The sequence below is a fragment of the Lepidochelys kempii genome, chromosome 14 (assembly GCF_965140265.1).
Source record: "Lepidochelys kempii isolate rLepKem1 chromosome 14, rLepKem1.hap2, whole genome shotgun sequence".
Taxonomy (NCBI): Eukaryota; Metazoa; Chordata; order Testudines; family Cheloniidae; genus Lepidochelys; species Lepidochelys kempii.
Genome location: NC_133269.1, coordinates 16694837 through 16719805, shown reverse-complemented (window position 1 = coordinate 16719805; position 24969 = coordinate 16694837). Strand labels below are relative to the sequence as shown.

Genomic DNA, 24969 nt, shown 5'->3' with positions numbered 1-24969 from the left:
GACACAAAGGAGGCTGAGTCTCCGAGATTAGCAAGAACCTCTTGTGCAATGGTGGCAAAGAGCTGAGTTGGTGTCAGCGAGTGCACTTGCTTCCTGTCTTCTTCCCACCCACCAGCTGATTTACTGACAGCGTGTTCATCCTGCTGTTTGCTCTAATTGCGACTTGTCACTGACGGGGTTAAAAGGCCTCTTGCCAATTTATCAGTAGCGTCCAGTTGGATTCTGCAGAAACAAAACATCATTATTTCCATTCTGCAGCCCTGCTTCCTTCTTGGGCTTATCGTGTTGTGCATGAAAACTAGGGGATCGACTAAAAATCCAGCATTTGATGGCCTAATACTTAATGACTGATTCATGAAAATGGGGGAAATAGTAGAGCTGAGCTGCTAACTCTGAATACTCATCTGACAAATATAGCTGCTTCTGCTCATTGGCAAGTCACTCTCCTCCTCCTCATCCTCCTCCGTTATTCAGTGTAGCTTTTTTGGTTTTATTCTTGGTTGTTTCTGTTTTAAAGGAAAGCTGCATTGCTTAGTTGTGCTTGTCGGATAAGAATTATATGATGGATTTGTTTGATCAGACCAAAACGCAGCTGCTTGCTCACTGAATTAGAGCTGGGTGACAGAGTTTTGGGATAAGCAACTTGCTGAAAAATGCTTTTTGGGGGGGAGGGTACCAAATCTATTCGTGAATTTGGGTTGAATTCGGTGAATAGTTTCAACTGTGGGGGGTGGAGGGCTGGGGGGAGATCAAATGTTGAAACATTTTGTTTTGACGCTTTCTAAATGAACCGTTTTGACGTTTTGTTTCAATTGGACACTTTCTGAAACACAATGTTTTTGAATTAACACTTGAAACCATTTTGTTTGATCCAAACACAATTTTTGGTGGTCTTTTGGATCAGCCACCAAACTGAAAAATGAATTATATGCTCAGTTCTGTGAATTCAAAAATTCTGAGATTACCTGTGTACATGGCTCTGTACTTTACAGTCCACAAACATTTGCCTTTAAAGCCGGATTGCACCAATGCCTGTACAAAGTGAACACAAGGGATAGCTGAAGCCCAGCCTAAGAAAATTCATTAAAAAACATACTAACTTTGAGTAGAAAATGTCTGGCTGCATTCACCCAGCTCTAGCAGATCTCAAAGTGATGAGCACAGAGATGCTGCACTGGATTTATTCTAACAAGTTTCCAATCCCTGGGCATAATTCTGCCCCTTGGAGTCCGTAAATCACTGACTTCAACAGAAGTAGGTACCGAATCGTTCTCTCCAGACTAAAATTGCCGAATGGAAAGACAAAATAAAACATTTTTGCTTATTTCTGGAGATGAGTGAGGCTGAGTTTGGGTAAGGGTCCTTTCCACTGCCATGCTATGGAACTGGGTAGCTTGGATTGGGACAGTGGGTAAAATGTGTTTGAAAGTGTCTGGAGGCCAGTTTATAAAGGTAGTTAAGTTTTCCAAAGCCTCTAGGTGTCTCTAACTCATCGAAGTCTTTAAACCACGATTTGAGGACTTCAGTAGCTCAGACATGGGTTGGAGGTTTGTTACAGGAGTGGGTGGGTGAGATTCTGTGGCCTGCGTTGTGCAGGAGGGCAGTCTAGAGTAGACTATCATAATGGTCCCTTCTGACCTTAAAGTCTATGATTTCAATGGGTATCAACTGCCTAGGTGCTCTGAGCACCTGACAATGACCATATGTCCCATTTTCAAAAGTGATTTAGGAGCCAAAAATCTCTCTGGTATTTTTTGGAAACTTGACCCATCGTCTTTAGCTGATGTGGGGTTTTCAAATCTTGAGGAGGTGCCAGGATTGGGGCAGTTTGCGGAAACACCCCTTTTATCGTAAATGGGGTTCACTGCCATCCACACCTGCTGCGTTGGGATTATCTAACTCTGATGGTCTCCACGCTCCCCTTCATTCAGCTCCATCCAACCGAGGTTTTAATTAGCGCACGCATTTTCTACTTTATTTGATTTCTAAGAGTTAGTGTCTCACATGACCAACTTCCTGGTGACTGGATGGAGTGCTGGATCAGTGTACAAAGCACGGGGCTTCAAGGGGCTCTGGCTTAGAGCAGTGAAATTAGTCTGATGGCTTTAGTCTGATTCCTGGTGGTTTTAACCTACTTCCTGTTGGCAGTTTTATCTCCATGACAGAAACCCGGGCATATTTGAGTCTGCTCATGTGACGATTTCTCCATAGGACTGCAAGAGCAGCATTGGCAGAGCTGCGAAGGTGGGAATTTGTATAGTACCTGCGTGAGGCAGGGCCTGTTTCAAGTGCCATCCATTTCAATGAGGAATTGAATTGCACCGTAAAACTTAGCTTTAGCCAGTGCTATTGGCCAATTGCTTTCCTTTGTCATCTCTCCCCTTGAACGCTGTTTTGTAGGCATTTAGGGCTTCACCCAGAGCTCTCTAGGCATTGGCATCCGTAACTTAAACATAATCTAATTTAACAGCCTCATGTCCCCAGTAGCTGGGGGTAAAGTCTAGTTGGGAAATGGAGGGAGGGAGGGAAGAGGCTTTTGATTTTTCTAACCACTCATAAAAATCTCCCTTCTGCAGCGTTGCTGTAAATAAACACATTAAAAGTAGTTTTACACCAAAAACCAAGCAGAACTATTTGAACCATTAAAACACACATCACTGCTTTTATGATGGATAAAGGTCCCAGGGGTTCTTTTCCTGCTTTTCTTTTTCACTAGCAATTCAGGACTTTTTTTTTTCAGTGTAGCATGCTTGCATACTGTAAAATTTTAGTGTAGTAAACGTTACAGGCATTTATGAGCTGTCTACAGGTGGCATTTAATTGTGGACTCTTAGCCACACTTAGAAGGGGGTAATGGTTAATCAATTCCTAGAGTCCAGCAGGTCAATAGGCTGCTTTCTAACCATGGTTTATAATAACCTAGAACACTTTCCAACTGTCTGTGCTCAAACAATCTGTAAAACGCAGTACACATGTCTGTAACATGCTAATGACATTGATAATTTATAAACTATTTGTAAATGCGCCTTTAACATAGTGTGACGTGATTCTTTGCCTGATTAAAAACAAAATAAACAAAGCTTTCGCTTATTTGAATTTGGAGGTGGTTTACTTTCTGGTCTCTAATTCCCTAGAGCTCTTCTCTGTTTAATGTATTTGTTTACCGGATCTCAATAAGACACAAGTAATGTCACAGACAGTAAGACAGAAAGGGCTACTTTGTACCTGCTGCAGAGAAGGGGGGAGGTTGGCTGCACTTTGCCATTTGTGAATTAAGGGGGCTCTTCTGTTGGCCTTGGAGCTAAGCCCATGTTCACTGCTCCATAGAGAAGATGGCCTGCTGCAACCTTAAATTGTAAGGGTACAGCCCCTTGCTGCACAGCTCTCTGTAGGAAGCATGCACATGGGTTTACACAACTAGCCTGTCAGCAGACATTAATGCTGGTGGAAACCCACGTGCCAGCCCCCTTTATTCAAGATGTCTGCCTCCACTGGAGAAAAGGTTTGATCCCAGTGTTCTACCTTCGGAGGGTGGCTACAGAGACTCCTGCCCTGTGGATTCAGAGGTTGTTATAAATTCTACCTCTTTGCAATACAAGGCTCCATCTCAGGCTGACAGCACCCGAATGTTCCTAGTAATGAGGTGGATTGTCAGCCAGGGACTAGAGCTCCTCCTCCTTGGGCTGAAAACTGTTCAGACCTGTCTGCCCCAACAACCCAGCTCCGTTCAGCCCTTGCTGGGATAGCGTTCATGTAGATAAGGCCTTGGTATAGCTTACTACACTACACAGGTGTGTCACTTGCAATGCCCTTTTCCTCCAGCCCCTGGTTTTTGGAAGTGCTGTCTTGGGTTGGTGTGTCTGTGATCTAGGCAGGATTTGTGGATTTTAAGGATAGAAGGGATTATCTAGTCTGGCCTCCTGAATAGCCAGGCCATTAAATTTCACCCTGTTACCCCAGCTCTGAGCCCAGTAACTTGTTTGCCTAAAGCATACCCTCCAGAAAGGCTGCCAGTCTTGATCTAAAGCCTTTCAAATGTGGAGCAACCATCACTTCCCTGGGTAGCTTGTTCCAGCCCTCCCTGTTAAAACTTAGGGCCTTATTTCTAACCTCAGTTGGTCTGGTTTTAACTTCCAGCCTTTGGTTCTTGATGTGCCTTGCTCCACTAAAGTGAAGAGCCTGTTAGTACCCAGTACTTTCTCCCTGTGGAGGGCAGTTATCTGCTAACTGTGTCACCTCTGTCTTTTGATAAGCTGAAAAGACTGAGCTCGAAAATGTTTTCTCCAGCCTTCAACTCACTTACCCCTCTTCTGCATCGTGCCTCGTCCTTCTTAGAATGTGGACATCCAAATGGGGCCTGGAGTTCTAGTCCCACTGGTGCCATATACAGAGTCAAATCCTATTCCTACTCCACCGTTTTATCTACCTGGGATCATATTGGCCCCTTTTGCCACAGCATGGCACCGGGAGCTCACATTGGGCTGCTCGTCCACTGTGACCCCTAAACCTTTTTCAGTCCCCACTTGCCAGGACACCATCCTCATCCTGTTGCGCATATCTGCGTTCCTTGTTGCCAGATATGACCTTGCCTGTGGCTGTATTGAAACACATTTGGTTTGAGTGGACCCGCTTTCCCCGTGATCCCGATCACTCTGTATATCTGCCCCGTCCTCCTCATTGTTTAATCTATGTCTCCTCTGCAAATCTACTAAGAGCTTTGTGCTGGGTGTGCCTGCCCTGATGGCCTGGTGGTGTTGAAAGGGGCATGTTGGGGATGTCTTGAAGCCACAACCATATCCTGTTGTTACCAGCTTTACTGGACAGTCCTCATCTCTACCAATCCTAGGCTGATGACTCCTATTCAGCACTCTGCCTGTTTGCACCCCAGTTCCAGGGGCTTGGAGGAGTTGGGCTTCACTGGGTGGTGAGAGCCAAAATAGTGGAGTCCTACTCCACATCTCCCTGTCCAACACAAAGACTGGTGGGCAGAGTCAAAGGGAGCCCTGGGAGTTTTGTTGTCCAGGGCAGAAAACCTTTTCAGACCTACCTCCCCAAATGGCCAAGCCAAAAAACCCCCCACACCTGATTTGGGGCCCCCAAGAGCTGAGGCACAGGTGACTGCCCTCATCACCTGCCCCTAAGCTGGCCCAGGTCAGAGTAGGGAAGATTCAAGTACCAATTGCACACAGAGAGGCACCAGTAAGGGGATGCTTCCCAGTGGGAGTGTATCGCTGGGGGTGGACTCTTCCACCAGCTCCGCCACCCCTTTGGCCATAGTCAAGCTGATCAAAGAGCAGTTCTCTCACTGGTGAGATTTTTATACCCTTCAATCGCTGCACTGCATAACGCTGGCAGCTCCACAATGTGGGTGAGCAGAGCGTGCCTCTGACACCTGAAACCAGCCTGGCTAGACCCTGGGATCCCCCAGTCAGTCACTCTCCCTCCCTGGCTTCTTTCCACACCATGGAGGCTTGCTCAGCACTTCTGCTGTGGGCTGAGAGAAAATATCAGTCGCCCCACGTGTTGGTTTTCCCCTACCTCTCCTGGTGCCTACTTGCCCTCTGGCTGAGCTAGCTCTGCAGACAGATGCAGCGTTGGCAGGCTGCTAGCACATGTGCGTGACACTTCTGTTGCAGTGCTTTTACTGCATCCCTAGGGAGGGTAAGTGTAACTAACCATACTTCCCTTGCGTGTGCCTGGGGCATGCGCCTTCTCTTGCTTTTAAAGAGGGGTGCCAAGGCCGTTCTCGGAGTAACTCTGCTGGCTTTGGTAGATCTGTACCAGCACTGAATATGGCCCATGCTTGCTTCTGTTCCCAAGCCTGCTGCCGCTCGGTTAAGAGGGCAGTTTTCCCTTTGTTTTAATCACTATTCAAGATCTTGGTTTCTTTTGGTATTGAATCGGTAGAGCCCTGCATGGATGCAAACTTTGTATCCACATCTGATCTGCAGCCATGGTCCACAGATAAAAGCAGGTAGGTGCAGCTTTGCAGGGCTCTAAGACTAGGTATGTTAGAGCTGTGGGGACTGGCTGCTTCGGGGGAAATGGCTAAAGAGCCTTTTGCCAGGTCAAATCCAGCTAGGCCAGTGCCTGAAATGGCTAACTCTGGATGGCTGCCTGCAGTAGCCAAGATACATTGGGCTGGTCTCAGGCTAGATCAGTGGTTCTCAAACTTTTTTGTATTGGTGACCCCTTTCACATAGCAAGCCTCTCAGTGTGAAACACCCCCCCCCATTAAAAACACTTTTTTAAAAATATATTTAACACCCTTATAAATACTGGAGGCAAAATGGGGTTTGGGTTGGAGGCTGACAGCTCATGACCCCCCATGTAACAACCTCGTGACCCCCTGAGGGGTTCCGATCCTCAGTTTGAGAACCCCAGGCTAGATCCTAGCGGGCAGGAATTGGCATTGAATTGCCACTGTCACTGGCAGTTGCTGCAGAGAGGCAGAGGAGGGAATGGGCATGGGCACTGAACTGCTCACTGCCGCTGTGGGGCTGTACCTAGTGTGCTGATGAATAGGACTGCAGGCTCCAGGGGCCTGTCCCCAGCACTGAACTCCTTTTACTTGTCTCTACAGAGCTCGATCTCGGGAAGTTCTGGCTAACGAGCCAGCCTGGAAAGAACTGCCTAAACCATGGAGGGGAAGGGAGGAGAGAGGACGGGGGTGGGGGGGACTCAGTTTTCCAATGTTCCATCTCTGCTTATAAATTACCGTCCTTATAATTTGTCCTGTTTGTGAGTTGGTGTGGGGGAAGGGAGAGATGCATGAAACCCGTTGGCGCGTTCCAATGCCAGTCGGAATCTGGGTGTTTAGATGCCTTGTGAACAGCCCTTGCCCCACTCAGCTGGAGGTGACCAAAGGGGCAGAAGCTGTGACAGCGTGCCAGGCCCTGGCGTTTTAAGAGCCCCAGTGGTTTAGTGGTAGGAGGATAACACAATGCATTGCCACAGAAGTAAGCTGCAAACAAATATATACACACACACACAGTCTTGCTGTGCCCCCAGCAGACCTGCTGGGCATGGTGGAGAGGTGCAAACTCTTTAGATTGCTTAGCAGTGTGGTAGAAAGTCTGTAGTGATTTTAAAATAACTTCTCAGCATTTCCTAGGTGAAGTCCCTGGTGTGGCCTCTTCGCTGGTGTGTAGACAACTTAATCTTAGCTGCTGCCGTTGGTGCATGAATGTCACTTGGCACTGTAGTGGCTACTTGGGAAGCTTTGGGGGAATGGTCATTAAAATATTTTAGACCTTAACTGTGTATTTATGGATGTTCCCACAACAGCCCTGCAGAAACTGTCTCCCCCTCTCTCAAATTCAGAATGAGATTAGTTAGGCCTTTTGAGACTGCAAACCTGAAATGTTCTTTGCCCAGGGTGCTGTGTGACCGAAGGTGCAGGAGCCCTTCAGGTGAGCTAAGCCGGTGCAAAGTCCTTGCAAACTTGGATTCTGGGTGGATGGTTTCCAATGTGACTGCTGCAGTCCTGCCCCTGTGGAGCTGGGCATGGCTTCCCCGGCAGGCTCTTTGGCCTGCGCTTTTTTGCGTATAGCTGCTTGCTTCAAGAGCTGGTCCCAGTAGCTCTGAATACCTGTTGCTATCCATGCAGGGGGCAGTCAAGTGAAAACAGGATCCACCACCAACATAAACTGAGCACTTGAGGGTGCAAAACAGGCAATTCGGGCTTAACTTCAGCGGGCACCACAGTGTGACCCTGCTTTTTAATCCGTTTGAGGTCCTGCTCTTTCACCTTCCATCTGAGCTCCAAGGTTTGACTCTTGATCCCCAGTTGTGTGGTGGTAACATTTCCGTTGCTGTAACATCTGGGTTAGTGAATTACAGGTGTGGAAACGTCCGTTACTGGGGCCCTGTTGGACACCTGGCATTGGATGGGGAAATAAGAGAAGAGCATTGAATCTCCAATGCATTAACAGTGTTAGGCCCTTTGAAATCCTCAGATGGGAAGGTGCCATTAAAGTGCAAAGCCTTGTGTGTGTGTCTTGTTCAGTAGGAGGGGGATTTTTGGCAAGCTCAAAATTCCCCATATCTCATTCTGCTGCCCTGTGAAATCTCAGTTAGTCCTGTTGCTAAAAGTGCCCTGATGTCTCTACTCTAAGATGCAGCTTGGGTTTTTGCTTTGCCTCTTGTTTTACTTTGAAGTTGCTGAGTGTTCATTCACTCCCAGGCACCAGGGATCATGACTAGCTGCAGCTGGCATCCTCTGACTTGTTTGCTGTCTGCCCTGTTTGGGGAAAATAAAGTACCTCTCTCTAGGTCACTAGTGGAGAGAAACTTTCCACCCAGGGCTTAAAATATGCTGCCCTGGAATCCTTCCAAGCAAGCAGTTATTAAATAAGGAGTAAGCTGGTTGCATGGCTACACGTTTCCCAACTCTGCTCTCTGGCATCTCTGCAGTGGGGAGTTTTGGACGTAAGGGAGGATTGTTGTGTCTGGCAGAAGTCAATTAAAGAGACTTTGCCACATTAATGTAAAAGTTAAAGCAAAAAGTATCTAAAGGGAGTAAAGTCTGACTGCAGTGCCAAACGAGAACCAGTACATGCAGGAAGCGAGCGAGAACAGGGCTTTGTATTTCTGATAACGGGACGGGCACTCAGTGTAGGTTTCGAATCCCAGTTTGTGAGGCCATAGACTTTTCCTGCCCATACTCTGCAAATGAGAATCCTGATCTAACTTGACTCTGCCTTCAAAGGGCTGGGAGAAATCTACACAGTTTATTACAATATTTTCTTGGCGTAACATACGCTCTCCACCCTCCCACCCCACGGTCATGCAATGTACATACATACCCTTCCGCATAACATCAACGGTACTCCACTGTGTCATAGGCCCTATACTGCTAATCAGAAGGTCAGTTTCCCCAGTCGTGCTGCCGTGATGTACAGGCCCTAGCATTTGTTGCAGTAGCAGGGGGATCTGCACCCTGGCCTGGCCGCGGTCACACAGCAAATGGCCACGGCTCACAGCCTGACTGCCGGGAACTTGTACGTAGCGGCCATAGCTTTGTGCCAGTTTTCAGGCTCCGGCTGGGCAGCACCAGTGCTCTTGGGTGAGACGTAGCTCGCTAGATTGGTTGAGATGTAAGGAAGTCCAGTGCCTAGATTAGAACCCAAATCCTCCTAGTCCCCCTCCTTTTGCTGTCCCCTATAAACCACACAACTTCCTCTCTGGTATCTGAGCCACTCAGGGCAGGACCAGGCTGTCCAAGTGGGTAAAACTCCATGGCATGTGCTACTTGGGAGAAGTGTTGCAGAACAGCAACCGTTGGAGAACACATCCTGCCGTCACCAGGACATGCAAATCCAGCAGGTGCCGTGGAACCGGAAAAGTCAGTTCAGTGCTATTGTGAGGCAATCCCTGAGAAAACAAGTGCAGAACACGCTGTGCGTATTGTGAAAAGAGACGGCTAGTAGCTGTGGGAAAAACAGTGTTCCCCTAGGGTAATGCTGGCCTTACTGGCAGGTGGGGTTCAGTCACTGTTCATAGAGCATACATCTAAGCAGTTCTTTTTGCTTGACTGCTTAGTTGGTGTTGTCCTTTAAAGTAACCCCTCGAGGCCCCAGCTGAAGTCAGGGCCCCTTTGTGCTAGACACTGCATGAACCCCTGCTAAGAGACAGGCCCTGCATCCAAAGAGCTGAGCATCTCAATGGAGAGGAGGGGGTGGAAGATCGGATGTGTGCCCAGGGGGAGCCAAAGCTCAGAGAGGTTAAGTGTTTTGCCTAAGGTCTCCCCAGACTGTCAGTGCTCGGAACTGAATGAGGATCACCTAAGCCCCAGATCACCACTTTAACCACAAGACCACCTTCCCTCTTCCTTGAACAGCCCTGGGGGATGTGTTCTAAGCACTCAACACGTTAGTGCTCTGTCAATGCCGGATAAAGTAATCACAGGCGTGTCTCATGCTGCTCGCACTCCTGATTCCAGAAGTGAAGTTGATTTTTTCCCCCCAAGTCGTGTGGCTCTTGTCTCCATCCTAGTGCTACGTAGCTGCTTTTGTGCCGATTGTTACGGCACTGCTCTGACCCACTGCTCTGCTACTGGGAGCCTCTTGGGGCCCGGACATCTGGGGAAGCCATTGGCCAGATGCTGCGCGTGGCAGGACTGATGCTGAAGCACAGCAGGATCTTTCGAGGAAGATCAAGTCAGTTTCCTGCAGCATTGCCCCAGTTTTTTCATCGCTGAATCACTGTGTCTCCCAGACAAAGTGAGAGGGGGGTCACGCCGTGGTCTGGAGCCGCCCTTAGGCGACGGACAGAAGAGTAGGAGGGAAGCAGAGCACAAGCCCACGCCAGCGAGACGCTCCATGCGGGATCCTGGCTCTCTTATAAGGGAAGGACGCCAGCGTGGGAAGTGGAGTTCCTGCCAACGTGTTGTAACAGAGCCGGGAGATCAGACCAAACAGTGGTGTCTGCTCCATGATGTATCTGAGTCACCGGGGAGACTTCCCTGGGTAGTGTTGGGAGCTGGTGCTGGTGGTTACTACTCTGCTCTTGCCTTCTGCAGAAGGTCTGTGAGGTCCCTTCCCATTGCATGATGCTGATGGGCCATCAACCGTGCTTTCCCTTACACAAGAACTGTGCCGTTCTGGCCCAGCCTGACTGTCTCCAAGCTCACCTGGCACCAGGACGGCAGTTCCAGGGCTCACTCCGTTTCTTTAGGCCAGGGCCAGCCCTCCTGCTGGGAAGTGACCTTAAAAGAGCAGGAGCCTATAGAAATGGATAAACAGCTTTAGTGAATACTGACTTTCTGGAGGCGAGCTTCTCTGGGTAGAGGGTGGTTTGCCTTTCCCAGGCACTCCAATGAAAGAAAGTGTACGTAGCTGGGGATTCTGGATGCGCCTGCAGAGAACGGGGAAGGGCCTTTGTACAAAGGGTCAGAAGTGTCTAGCTCCCACAGGAGCACTAGAAACCCCAAAGAAGGCAGAGCTCTGGGTCCCCTCTAAACTCCCCAGCCCCTGGTTCACCCTCTTCAAGGGTGTGTGGTGCCCTGTGGCATTCTGCCTGCTTAGCACAATGCTGCTGGGCGTTGCCATCCGGTGCAGAGCCCCTTCACTCCTTCCAGTGCTCTGCAGCATAAAACCTCAGCATTTTAGGCTGAAATCGGAACATTTTAACCATTCAATCATTAGGCATAAGCAGAAAATAGTGTCCCAACTGCCCTCAGACCTTACAGGGCATGTTTAACTGTTACATGGTGACATTGAGGGGTTTTCCTGATGGCTGAGCCAGTGTCCAGCATAGGTCTCTTTGCATGGGAAGAAAGCAGCAGCAGCAAGGTATCCTCCAGTAAGTGTAGGGAGCTTGATTTGCCTTTGGTTATGCGTCAGGATGCTCCATTTCCTGTCCAGGCTGTTTACCTGATCAACTGAACTCCAGATGGCGCCTCAAGCGAAATCTTGGACTGGACTAATTGCATTTACGTAGGTGACTGCATCGTTCGTGGCCTGCCAGATCCCCAGTTAACGGATTTGTGGTAGCTGCCCCCATCAGAGTCAAGATGAGATGATTTAATTTTAGAATGGAAACTTGCTCATCAATCATCTATGGAGCAATTGGCATTTCCTGAGATTGGACTGTATACGTCACTGCAGCGTTTAGGAGTTTCATCTGCCTCTGCTTCCTTTCCTTCAGCCAGGTCTGCAAAGCGCTGTTGATGAAGTAAACGAGGAGAATGTAACGGGTTTCAAACCGGGGGTCTGAGAAATCGGCTGCTAGGGCGCTCAGGCTTATTTATTAAAATCCTTAAACTGGAGGTGGCACTTTCTTCTCCTGGTATTTATGGTCTCGTCTGCTGTGAGATGGGAACTGCGTGCATTTGGCTAAATAGACGAAGGGCCACTTTCCCAACTGCTCAGCGTCCAGCTGCTCCCATTGTTCCTGGTGCTGATTCTGGCCTAAAATATTTCACTGCAGCCAGCGTGTGTGAACCTAACCCGAAATCTATTGTCCCGAAGTAGGGCTTGGTGACCCACACAAACGTAACCATGGTACAGCCTAATGCTGGCTGGCTGGGCACTGTGGCACAAAGGACATCCCCAAACCCCCATGCGGCCTTTCATTTACCAGCTGAGGTGCAAACCTCCTGTGGTACTTTCAGTGAGTTGTAATTGTTCATTGCCGAGCCTTCCGTTCAGAGCAGCGTACAGTGCTGGCTGCCCTGGGGAAGTAAGTCAGCTATCTCGTTCAGAGGTCTGTGCCGCATCTCTGGTGTGGTGTGTATGGCTTCTATTACCAATGAGCACCTAGCTATGTTAATGATTGTGATCCTCATTCCCTGTGCTGGAGGGAAATGCTGCCATTTTGCACATGAGACTTAAAGACCAAACAACTCACCCAAAGTCACCTGGGAAGTCTGTGGAAGAGGCAGGAATTGAACCCACATCGTCTCAGTCCTTGGCTAGTACCCTAACCGCTGCATCATCCTTCCTCTCTACTAAGCCTTTAAATGTATTCACCAAATGACCCTCTTTCTTTGCATGCACTTGACCATCCTTGCTCTGCTCCCTGCTTAGGGTGACCAGATGTCCCGATTTTATAGGGACAGCCCTGATTTTGGGTTTTTTTTTCTTATATAGGCAGCTATTTACCCCCCCCCCCCATCCCAATTTTTTACACTTGCTGGCTGGTCACCCTATCCCTGCTGGTGAGAACCGCAGATTTCCCCCAGGCCAGTGGTGGTAGGCAGGGCTCCAGTTGTATTGATCAGTCTGTAGGGCATAACTTAGTCCTACTTGTGCATGCACTCCTCCTCTCCCTGAGAGAGCTGTCTGCAGCACATCTGGTGTCTGAGCCAAGGCTTACGCACTGAGGACACAAAGGGATGCTGCTGTCCTCTGGTGGTCAAATTTATTCTAACTAGGTGTCTTGAGACAAGTCACATGGTTGAATGATTTAGCTCAGTGGTTTTCAACCAGGTGTCCGGGGCCGTGAGCAGGTTTTAGGGGGTCTGCCAAGCAGGACCGGTGTTAGACTCGCTGTGGCCCAGGGCAGAAAGCCTAAGCCCTGCTGCACAGGGTTGAAGCCTGGGGCCCGGAGCCCCGCCACCCAGGGCTGAAGCAGAAGCCTGAGCAACTTAGCTTCACAGGGGGCCCTGTGGCATGGGGCCCAAGCAGTTTCCCTGCTTGTTACCCCCTAACGCTGACCCTGGTTTTTATATGCAGAAAACCGTTCTTGTGGCACAGGTGGGGCTTGGAGTTTTTATAGCCTATTGGGGGAGCCTCAGAAAGAAAAAGGTTGAAAACCCCTGATCTAGATGATGATGGTAAATTACCAGCACTATTCACCATCTTATGGCCTGCTTTCTTTGGAATGTGTTATGTCTTGGGAGAATAGGCCTGTAGCTCCAACTCAGGATTTGGAGTCAGGGACTCAGCAGAGCTGGGAGCAGAAATCCACTGAGTTACTACGGTCTTTAGGAAGACTCTTAACCTTTCCTGTGCCTGTCTTTCCACAGCTGTAAAAATAACACCCGCATCACAAGGGGGCAGTGAGTTCTTTCTTTCAGAAGGCGTGAAAGAGCCGTGGGTGAAAAACACCATAGAAAGGCAAAGGAATAGATACTCCAGGGAGAAATGGCCGGATCCTGTTTAAGCAGGATTCGTATAATTCTCCGCGTACCCGTTACAAATGGGATGGGGTGTGAAGAGTGCTATGTTCCAGCATGCAGTTCTGAGACCTGGCTTTCTAGGGTTTACTGTAGAAAGTTTTTGTAGGAGAAATGGCTTCAGGCCAATTGCTAAAGGGATTCCACTTAGACGAACATCTCCAGGGTGAAAGGTGTCGGGGGAGAGAAGGGCGAAGAGCTGAGGCTCTATTTTCAGAGGGTATCTATCCTTTGGTGACTTCTTACCTTGAGTTAATTTATAACTTCTTCCAGATCAGCGGGGAACATGCTTGTAGTCTGGATGCTCTACAAGCCCCAGGGCTTGGGGGAGCTCCCAAATGTTCGTGCCCTGGAACAAACGTTAGGGGAGTCTCCAGGCTGGTCTTTGCAAGCATGTTAACGGCCTTGAGTTAAATGGCTATTGTTAACTCCTGGGTGTAAAACCCAATGCTGCGTAGACAAGTCCAGAGAGATTTTGGTCTGACTCCAGGATAAGTAGGGTTCTCTGTGTATAGAAGTGCACACGGGTAGGGGTGATGTTGCTGGCATCCAGCTGCTACAGCGATGAGTGTGTTAGAAATACAAGTAGCATCTCCTGGGAAGGCTTGTGTAGTGCATGTCCTGCTGCAGGGCTGAGGAAAAGACTCCGCATGAGGCTCAGGCTAGTGTGAGAGCCAAGATGCCATTTCGAAGGTGGTAGATCCATTGTGGAGCTGCAGGTCTAGAGCATGGCTCAGAGCAAGGGCTCCAAGACTGTCTGAACAGCTGGGGGGCCTCATCAGGAAGCAGCCAGGAGCATCATTGCTGCAGACAGGATTGCAGACTTTGAGGCTGCCCGGTCGTTGCCAGACGTGTGGGGACCTCTACAGCTTTCCCATGCTGCACTGGGGTCTCGGGCACTCCCTCTTCCCCAGAAACCCAACGCAGTGTTTGCCAAAGGCCCTCCTCTTCATAAGGTACTACTCGGATGAATTAGCAGATCTACGTGGTACATGTGTGGCTCTCAACCCACCCTAGAACTACTCAGCTTCAGGTGGAGGTGCTTGTGGCCCAGAGCCCTGGGGGTGATGGCACTACCCGAGCCCCCAAGCACTAAGGAACAACTGGTTCATGTAGGGGTGTCCCTGTGCTGGCATGGTGCCCTGTTGCTGGGTCTGTTGGGCCAGAGGCTGCTGGGCATGTCTGAGTTAGGCAGCTGCATCTCTCTGGTTCCAACAACTTGTAGGCACCCTCCCCCGGGATTTATCCAAGTTTCTCCCTTTGCTTTTAGAGACAGCAGCGTGGCCAAAACTGAGGTTGGCTGCTATTCAAAAAAGCCTCTCTGAAACAAGGGGGTTGGTTGATTTCCCTCGGGATGCGAAGGGTGGGTGCCTGGTGCATCTTGGGTGCCTCTGTCCTTAATGCTAAGAGACAATAAAACCAGGTGCTTCCTGACTGGCGGTCGCTCTTTCTCTTGGTCGCTTACATCGTACCGTTCCATAGCAGTGCAGCCTTTGACACTGCACAGTCCTCCCCTCTCAGCGTTTGTGTGATCAGTCGGTGCCTTACGCTTGCCTGGCCAGCTGCCTTCCTGCTTCCTCTTTATGCTGCATTGTCACCTTCCTCAGAATCTGACCCTGCTGTTGTGAAATTCTCTCCAGCTCACTGCCTGGACTCTCGCTGCCCTGGGCTTTGCTGCTTGCAGGCTGGCTTTCCTCATGCAGCCTGCTGAGCGCTGCAAAACCCAAACTGCTTTAACAATACCTAGCATGTCTAAAGTACCTCTAATGTAGCACTCTTCAAGCCCCTCCCAATTAAATGCCTCTTACGACCCCTCTGAGCTAGGGGAGAGCTGTTACTTCAGTGGTGAAATGTAGCAGGTATTCAATAACAGAGCGCTCTGCATGTTCCCCACTCCCTACATCAGTCATTCCCAGTGCACAGTTCCTGTGTGGCAGTTCAGGACGGGAAGTGAAGAATGCCATTAATGACAGAGAGTGCAGGAGGGTAGCACGTTCTTTGGAATTTGGCCAGCGTACTGGGTTGCACCCCTGCGCTTGCAGGAAGTGTTTTGGACTCTTCCACGACCTCAGTCACTCAGGACAGAGCACGAAGTAGAGGCCCTAATGAGATCAACGTCTTAGTGTGTCAGGGCATCAGAGCAGCACTAACTCTGAATGCCAGCTGCTGGATGGCTAGTGAGTGGGTGCTGTCTGGGGGCTCCTGGCCTAGCGCTGCTTATACTGTGAGTGCAGAGCAGGGTTCCGCTGGAGCCTGTTGATGCTTTAAGCAATGTAGACATTTCTGCGGGTGCAGGAGGGGCTCCTCCCATTTCAGACTGAATGGGCTGCCAATGAGTAACAGAATGAACACCCCTGTTGGGGTCCGGGCACCAGGCAGCTACTCTGTTGTCTAGGAAGCAAACTGAGGTGCTCGCAGAGGGGGTAGGGGCTAGAGAAATGTGGGTAGAGTAACATCCCAAGCAGGCAGGCTCAGCGGGGGAAGGTGGGCATGCAGGTGTTGCACCAGGAACAGAGTAATGCGGACTAGAGCTGAGTAACTCTAGATCCATTGCATGTGCCCCAACAAGAACCAGGCTAGCCGTTGATTGGGCTGGTTCAAAGCAGATTCTGCAGCGTCCTCCCTAGGTTAGTCTCTCTCATCAGGAGTCAAAAATCCCATGCGCGTCCATTTTCGTGATATGGATGAGTGCTGCTTTAGCACTACTGCGCATCTCCAGGCACCTTATAGGCACTAATAAATTCAGCAGCATCACAGCTCTATCAGGTGAATATTTATCCCTGTTTTACAACTGGGGAAACTGAGGCACAGTGACTTGTGAAAGCATGGTAGCAAACAGGACAACTCGGCACCTCTAAGAGCAGCCCTGCCCGGGGCTCTTCCGTTTCCGGCTGGCTGGCTGGAGGATGGGGAGAGTTACTGAGTAGCTTTGTTAGTGGAAGCTACGCTAATTGGGCAGAGCATTACCTCCTCCTCTTCGAGGCCTGAGCTCAGGTGTGCACGTGAGACTCGAGCATGTGCACGTGAGACTCGAGCGGTGAAGGTTTGCATCCTTTCCAGGTGCTGCATAATTTCCTAATAGGATCCATGCAATTACTTTTCTCTACTAAAACCGTGCTATTTTCTTTGCTCAGCTCTTAGTTTTCTAAACGCAATAGAGATGTTTCAGCTTGTGGAAAGTGTTAGCTTGAAGTATTAGTCCCCCCTGTTAAGCCTCTCTGCTCCCCGCATGAAATACCTGCAAAGCTTTTTGGTTTTGCGTGGCCTGATGCACGTGTTAGGGTGGCACGCTGGAAGCGCAGAGCTTCAGGGTTTCTCCTTCTCTCGTGCTTCTGGTGTCCATCCTGATGCCGTTGCTGAACAGAAGGCAACGGATGAAAATAATTTGTTTTGCAAAATATTTCCCACTCTGATTAGAAGATCTAGCTTGGAACTGCATTTTATGTGAAATGAGGTGTCAGGCCTTGGTGCCTTTACCTCTCTTGGGGTGGGATTCTGCACTTCTTCCACTCTTACACCAGGCCTGGGGCTACAGTACCCAGCTGTGTATCAGCTGTTCTTAGCCAGCTGATTTGGCTGGGTTTAGCTCCTGTTGTTCTTCCCTTTGAGAGTCTGACCAACCGTGTACACAGTGATCAAAGAGCTTAAACAGTTGCATTGTTTTAACAGTAGGAACAATGCATTTGTGTGTGTGTGTGGGGGGGGGGGGGGGTTTAAAACAGTCTTGTGTGCATGTCTGTCTGTCTTACCTAATGCCCCAGCATCCTGCGATGGTGACCTGGGCAGGACTAGCATCTTTAGACACCTTCAGCATGTCCGTGTGCTGTCTGGTTCTCCTGGACAGTCGACTCTCCCCTCTCAAGAGAGTTCCTGTTCCTACCTGCCAGAGTTCTTTCGATCTCCTTTGCTCTGGACCTCTTCCTGTCCTGGTTCAAACCAGGTTTGTAGGTTATCTGGAGAAGAGGCAAAAATCTCCGAACCTGGGAATCCTGGCATTTTCCCTTAACAACTCTCATGATTGCAGCGGGGTCATTTGTCTTAAAGACTCATAGACTTCAAGGTCAGAAGGGACTATCATGATGATCTAGTCTGACCTCCAGCACTTTGCAAGCCACAGAACCTCACCCACCCACTCTTGAGCCCTTCTTTTCCTTCCTGTTGTTCTCCCCCATCTCCAGTTGTTAGCCTGGTATAGTCGTACAGAAAACCTCTCAGTATCCCAGTGAACATACAATATTCATGCATTACTATAGAGTAGCTCCAAATCTGTCACTGCTAGTTCATAGCTCCAAACCTTCCTGGAAAATCACTGGTTTTAGCCCTTGTGGTTGCAGAGAAGCTTGAAAGCATGACCCCTACAGGCTCAAAAGTCAGAATATTGACAAAAACATCTCACCGTTTTGAAGCCAATCATTTTGGGGCTATTGTTTATGGTGGTTTTTGGATGGGGGACGTGACTCGTTATGTTTGAACTCCTGGGATTGTCTGGGCTGTAATAGACTCCACCCCCCACTGTCATAACATTTGCACCCAACATGGCAGAGGATGGGGGGTGGGGCGGATAAATTTGTGAAGATCCAGGACTTCCAGCCTGTTTCTAAAGCAAGCTTGACCTGTGCAGCTTGTGGCGTGGGAGAGAGCTAATGAGAGTTTGGGTTAGATTTGCATCCCTGGAGGTGAACGGCATGCATTGCTAATTGAGCTGATGTGCAAAAAATTGTACATTGTAACCTGCCAGTGGAAAGAATGTTAGCGGCTGCCCTGCCAGGTGGAATATGCAAAACATGAAGCAAGTATTGCATCCGCCCCCATTGCAGGAAGGATGGAGGATGGTGAGATGTCAATAGCTGGGCTGAAGAAAGGGAGGTGCCCACATTACTTGACACTGAGGGCTAGATCCTGCAAGGCGCTGAACATGCAGGCAAAGCAGTGAGTGTCCTTGGGGGTGAATGGAGCCAAAGGGCTCTTCAACATACTAAGGTCGAGCTGTGCTGCGAGTCAGCTTGCAGTGAATACTAGGAAGTGATGGTTCTCTCCCCCACACCAAACTCCATGCTGATTCATAGATTCATAGAATCTCAGGGTTGGAAGGGACCTCAGGAGGTCATCTAGTCCAACCCCCTGCTCAAAGCAGGACCAATCCCCAATTTTTGCCCCAGATCCCTAAATGGCCCCCTCAAGGATTGAACTCACAACCCTGGGTTTAGCAGGCCAATGCTCAAACCACTGAGCTATCCCCCACCCTGAGGTCCAGTTGCTCTCCCCATCCCTGGTAAATCCACGACCACTCTTATCTCTCCTGGACTCAAACTCCCATCATGTCTGGTGTGGAGCGAGGAGGGATCCTTGACCTCAGATTCCTTTTCCTGACAGACTCCGGTACCGCACCAAGGAGCAGGAGGGCAAGTATCCCAGTATTTAGAAACCAGCCCACCGAGGGGGGTTGGTTTTGCTTATGTGCCTTGTTTACTGGTTCAGGCAGCACAGCTTAAAAAGCCCAGCTCTTAAGCTTTGATAGCTTTGTGCCTCTGCTGTAAAACACCCCTTTTATAAGAGATTGGTGGTGCTTGGATACAGGCACGCAAAGCTGCTCTGATGCCCTCGTGTGCTAAAGTAAGCCAGGTGTGGGGAGTTCAGAGCCTCTTGCTCTACCTAGCTGCAAGGAGCGCTGTTTCCTCACAGTTCCCCCTCTTCCTCGGCTGTTGTGCAGTTCTCCCCTCCGGTTTGTTTCCTTTAGCTGCTCAACGCCTGCTGCATTTGACACTACCTGCAGTTCTGTGTAGTCATCCCCTTAACTTCATGAGTCATTCCTTTTGGAGCTGAAATGTGGGGGCGAGATCTTCAGTCTTGGTGGTTTTAGTCTGCATGTCATAGTGGTGCAAAGAAAGGCGTTGAGGTGGGAGGCAGGCTGTCTGAAGGGTAAGGCGTTTCACAGAAATGTGGGCCTGGAAGGGACCTGAAGGGACCTGCACGGAGGCAGGACCAAGTAAACCTAGAGCATCCCTGATGGGGGTTTGTCCAACCTGTTCCTAAAAACCTTCAATGAGGGGGATTCCACAATCTCCTTTGGAAGCCCATTTGAGAGCTTAACTTCCCTTAGAGCTAGGTTTAGAAAGTTTTTCCTAATATCTAAGTCTCCCTTGCTGCAGATTAAGCCCATTACTACTTATCCTACCTTCAATGGACATGGAGAACAATCGATCCCCATTCTCTTTATAACAGCCCTTAGCCCATCTGAAAACGTATCCCGTCCCCGCTCAGTCTTCTCAAAACTAAACCATGCCCAGTTCTGCTAAGGCCAGATCTACAACTATATCCATATAACTGTCACCCCATAGCAATGTAGTTCCACCGCTGACCTAACCCCCCATGTAGACAGCACTCTGTCGATGGGAGAGCTTCTCCTGTGCCAGTGTAGTGCGGCATGTGAAGACAAGCCCTAACTAGTGGAAGCCATTTCTAGTGGTCCTGTACTGGTTGGTCGTTAGTCTTAAAGCACCTTCACAAAAGAGGGTAAAAATCATCCCTATTTCAGAGAGGGGGGAAACAGAGGCACGCTGGGGAAGTGACTTTCCCAAGGCCAGGTCCTTGGCAGAGATGGTAACAGAACCCTGCTATGGTACCCCAGACAGTGCCTTTTCCATTTGACCATGCTGCCCATTCTCCTTCAGATCCTCATTTGTGCAAACCAACGTGCTGAAGACTTTGATCAGAGGGTCTTAATTTTTAAGACTCCTACGGTAACTAGGCTAATGTATTCAAAGGCACCCAACCAGCTGAGCGTCCCTGCATTTGTAGATCTGAGTGTTTGGGTTTGCAAGAGGTCAGGATGGAGGTAACACACAGTTGATCTGTTGGCTTTTAATTTGGTCTCTTGTCTCACCTTCCAGCTTCAACACTATTTTCTCTTCATTTCTCTCCCACGCACCCCCACCCCCGGCTCCCAAATCTCTCTGCTAGAGCCTTGTTTTTAAACATACAAGCTAAACTCCACCCTGCTGACATGACCCATGATGCTGCCAGGCATGAACAGAGCAGGCTTAGAACCCCCCTATTTGCTACGTGGTCCCCACTAGCACCATTCTAGCTATAAAGAGAGAAGAAGTGGATTTTAACCCTTGCCAGTCCCGCTTCAGATAGCGCTGGGCTTAGCCTGCCTGACCCAAATAGTTATATAAGCAGATGAGGAGACCACTTAAAAGCTGTACTGCAAATCCAGCTGACCCACTGCCCACAGCTTTCACCGCTAGTCCCTCCAGGGCACGTTTCCTTGCTTGGACTGAAGGGCTGAGGAAAGTCCCTTGTTATGACAGCTTACAGCCAGCCAGGCTGGGAGCTCTTTCATGCACTTGTGACTGCTCTCCCTGACCTGGCTGCTATCATTAACTATGCTTGGGTAAGTCTGCACCAGGCTGGGATTAGGAGTCTATCGTGTTTACATCAAGGGGGCCTGGGGCTAAATGAGTGCTAGGGTAACCCTTACATCCATCACACTTGCACGGGTATCCCCATCAAGTGGTATTCCACCAGCACGAACTGGAAGCAGTGGAGAATCCGTCCCATAGACGAGAAGATTTTGCTCTAAAGCATAGAATCCAAATACAGAATTCAGAAGGGCACAGCTGTTCTAGAGCTCCCTTGCTCACAGATTGGTGCAACAGCTCAGATGGAGCAGGCCCAATCTCCTGGAGGGACTGGGGGGTAATTCACTGCCCTCGTAATCAGCTGGGACAGCGGGCTTCCATTTCTCCGGTCTCCAAAAACGGGTTAACGGGGATGATGTCGCTGCAGCCTATTACTTTTCTGGCATGTTATATCAGGGTCAGAGAGGGGAGTTACGAAGCAGCGTCCGCTGGATGCTGAGTGTGCTCCCGTACGTCAAACGCAGAACCGCAGTGGGACCAGGCCAGAGCAGGGAAGGAGTGTTCTAGTGGACCAGGCGTTCTCTGCTAGCGAGAACAATGAGCCTGAACAATGAGCCAGCTGGCAATGCAGCAGCAGCAAACTGGCAAACACCTGGCTCATGCAGAAGGCAGAGCGAGGCCAACAGTGAATGCAAAATGTCTGGTCTCGAATGATCTGCTTTCAAGGCTACTGAACAGAGTTAGGATATTTGGGGGCGGGGCGAGGAGGAGAGAGAAATGAGGGGCTGGTAGCATTGACTCCAGTGTCGCTAATGCCATGTGTTCAAAAATAGTGAATCAGGCCCCCTTGCAAAATCATGAGATTTGTGGGGGAGGGAGGAACAAAATACAAATTCTCTAGTCTTTTGAATTTTTAGCCTTTGGGCTCATGCTTGGGTCACATTTTCAAGTTTTTCTCTGAAACCAGCAGGGCTAGAAACTTTTTCTGAATGCAGAGCTTCATAGTAATCCTGTGACTCCAGGAGCTGGGGCTTTAATTAAATCATCAAATGCCACATGACTCCTACGGATGGTAAAACTGTAATGCGTCTCTGCTGGTGCTCCTGAGTCCTACCCAGGGCATCCTCTGCTCACCTGGTCTCTGCCCAGAAGAAATTCAAATGAAGCAAAAGTGAGCCAATCCCTAATGAAGGCTCCATGTCTACTTGGTGCATGGAGGAAACCGACTAGCTCATTTCAGTCATGTCAGGGTTTGTGTGAGGTTTCTGTAGTAACCACTCCTGCTCCTCGGCCCTTTCGCTTACGTGGGTTTGATTTACAGTTCTGTAGTGTTGCTCAAAGTTCATTTTAATACTAGAGATTTTGCTACCAAGCTTCCCACTCATTGCTCTTCCTGGTGCTACTCACTTAAAGCTTCCCTTCTCCCCACCCCCTGCAGTGGGAGTGTTGGCTAGTTGGTGAGTGGCCTAAATGGCTGCCTATGTGCTTGTTGCTCCAGGGCACAAAGAGGAGATGTGAGCCCCTGCCCCTAAGAAGCAGCTTCCAATCTAAATAGACACCCCCAGCACTGCACTAGATGGGGAGAGGGGCAGAGAAGTGCTATTCCGTGAGTGCACTAAGGTTTATAGATTACAGCCAGGAGGGACCATTACATCCTAGGACAGCCTGTGCTGGTTACTAGCTGCCCCAAAGTCTACCCCCATCCTGGGCTTCAAAAGCAAGGGACGCTGACTGCAGAACTGTAAGTGCTTCCACTATGTTGCCTTTAGAGAACAGTCTCTGCAGAGGGAAATGCGCTCTTGTCTCCTAGACTAAACCTGAAGAGAGCTGGAGGGGATGGCACCAACCCCAGCAAAAAGGATGGCACAACTCCCCAGTGTTCGTAGCGAATGGAAATGGGCTGCTCAGTACGATGCCGTCTACTCGGCCGCCACTCCAGTGTAGCACCCACACTTGGGCTCTCCTCCTTGGGACTTCCTGAAGACGCTCTCCTAGCTGCCTTTGCTGTAGGGTTAGAGAGTCCCATTCCATGACTGTCTACACACTTAGCAGCCGTGGAACAGGATTAAATGCTAAATTGAAGTTGAAGGGATGTCTGGCTAAATCCTGTGGTGGTGTAGAGCTTTCTCTCCTGCGCACCCTTCCTTCCTTTCTCCCCCTGCTCTTCTCTCTGCCCCACCCCCACACACACAGTTTGAGAAGGGCAGGTGAGTGACAGTGACCTTGACCAGCCAGTTTGCTGAGGCTTCTGTTGAGCTGGGAAGAACTTCTACTGTGCCGCTGCCCCACCGACACCGTGCACCCAGTGCTGGGCTGGGTGATTTTAGCTAGACTGGGGCAGGAGAGACCATAATGAATCATGTTTTTTCACATTAGGTTGCTCCAGATAGGACCATGGTATAACCGCGCTCTCACTCCTATCCTGACTGACTAGTCCACAGGCCTTTAAATACCTTACAAACCAGAGACGGCCAAGACTTATGATGACCCACTCCCTTTCTCTACTTGTGCGCCGGCTCGTTCTCTACGGGACACTTTCTGGTGGGAATCTTGCTTTCGATGGCTGGAGAGTCCCACTGCTTCTCTGGGGAGACTATTCCAGAATGGAAATAGGTTTCATGGTCTGAAAATGTTTCTGCTCTTGGTTTCATCTCCTTCCACTGAGCTCAGCGCAACTGCCTAAGGTGGGGGTCATCGTTCTGGACCCACACCAGGTTAGTTCTTTGAACATTGGAAGTCTGCTTTGAGTGGGTGTGACTTCCGACGGCTTTCCTGCTGCTGTGGTCAAGCTGCATGTACTGTAAGCTGGGCGTAGCCATCGGTCGCCATTGCCGGGCATGTCTCTGACTCCACAAGCACCTTGGGCTGGAGGTGAACCTCTTCAAAGCCTTTGTCTTTGCTATGTTAAGCTGCAACGTCCAACCCTCCTGGGCAGCGTCACAAGTCAAAGCGCTTGATAGGACTAATGGTGGGAGATTTGCCGCATGGTTACGATGAAGAACCGCTTAGAGCAGGGGACTAGGAGGTGGGAATCTTGTTTTTTTTGTTCTTATCTCTGCCGCTGAATTGCTGTGCTGGGCAAGTCCACTTGCTTTTTCCCCATCTGTTACGTGGGGATAGTGGTGCATGAGTCAGACCTGTTGTGATCTTTGGGTAGCACTTGAGGACTCTTGCATGGAAGTCCCTGTAGAAGTGTGAAATGTTGATCTCTAGTACCATATGGCTGAGGAGCGGGGGCTCCCGCTGGCCCTCTGGGAAGTGCTTAAAGGAAAGGATTCTGCATGTCTCTCCTTGCGACAAGCACTTAAAGAACTGATGTGCCTCCAGGGGGTCTCCGCGGTGCACAGACCCATTAGCGGTTATCTGCAGTAAATCCATGAAATGGCCATTACCTCACCTTCCCCCTGGAGAGGAAACCGATCAACCTCCTCCCCTGTGCAATCAGCAGTAAGGGCCAAGAAATCTAGGGTCTCACTTTTTTTTCCTCCCTCCTCCCCGTTTAGCCTGAGTAACTCCTCCTGTTTGAGATGTCGTCCAGCGATAAGAACGGGGGCAGCCGGTCGAGCACCAGCAGCAGCCGCCTGCAGAGCAGGAAGCCGCCTGACCTCTCCATCACCATTCCACCAGTGGAGCTAGAGGAGGAAAGCAGCCAAAAGGTGGTAAGAGGGGGATCCCCAACGTCCCAATGCCTGTTAATTCCCAGGGACCCTGGAGGGTGTGTTTGGGGGCACAGGGGGTTGTAACAGTGGTAAGGGACTAGGGAATGCTGCTCCTCTGGGAGCAGGGTCGAGCCCTGTTCCCCAGCCCAGCACTCATCTCCTGTCCCATTCTGCTGCTTGATTAGAGCCCTGAATGCTGCCATTTTCCAGGCTGCTGCCTAGCTGGCTGCTCAGAATGATGATGTGCATTGACGGCCCATCTCCAGGGGGTTAGTTGTTCCCCCATTAGCTGCCCATTATGAAATGGCTTTACAGAGCTCCCTCC

The 24969-nt window shown here is 49.8% G+C and overlaps 1 protein-coding gene across 3 annotated transcripts in view; it reads left to right on the top strand.

Moving 5' to 3' along the window:
• The window catches only part of RHBDF2 (rhomboid 5 homolog 2), an 84131-nt gene that overhangs the window by 33720 nt on the left and 25442 nt on the right, over positions 1-24969 (top strand). For 2 of the 3 annotated variants that reach the window (XM_073310152.1, XM_073310151.1), the window contains exon 2: positions 24489-24644. In XM_073310152.1, the coding sequence (XP_073166253.1) occupies positions 24513-24644 (132 nt within the window). In that variant the 5' untranslated portion in view covers positions 24489-24512. The remainder of the gene's footprint in view (positions 1-24488; positions 24645-24969) is intronic. The other variant, XM_073310153.1, reaches the window with a different exon arrangement.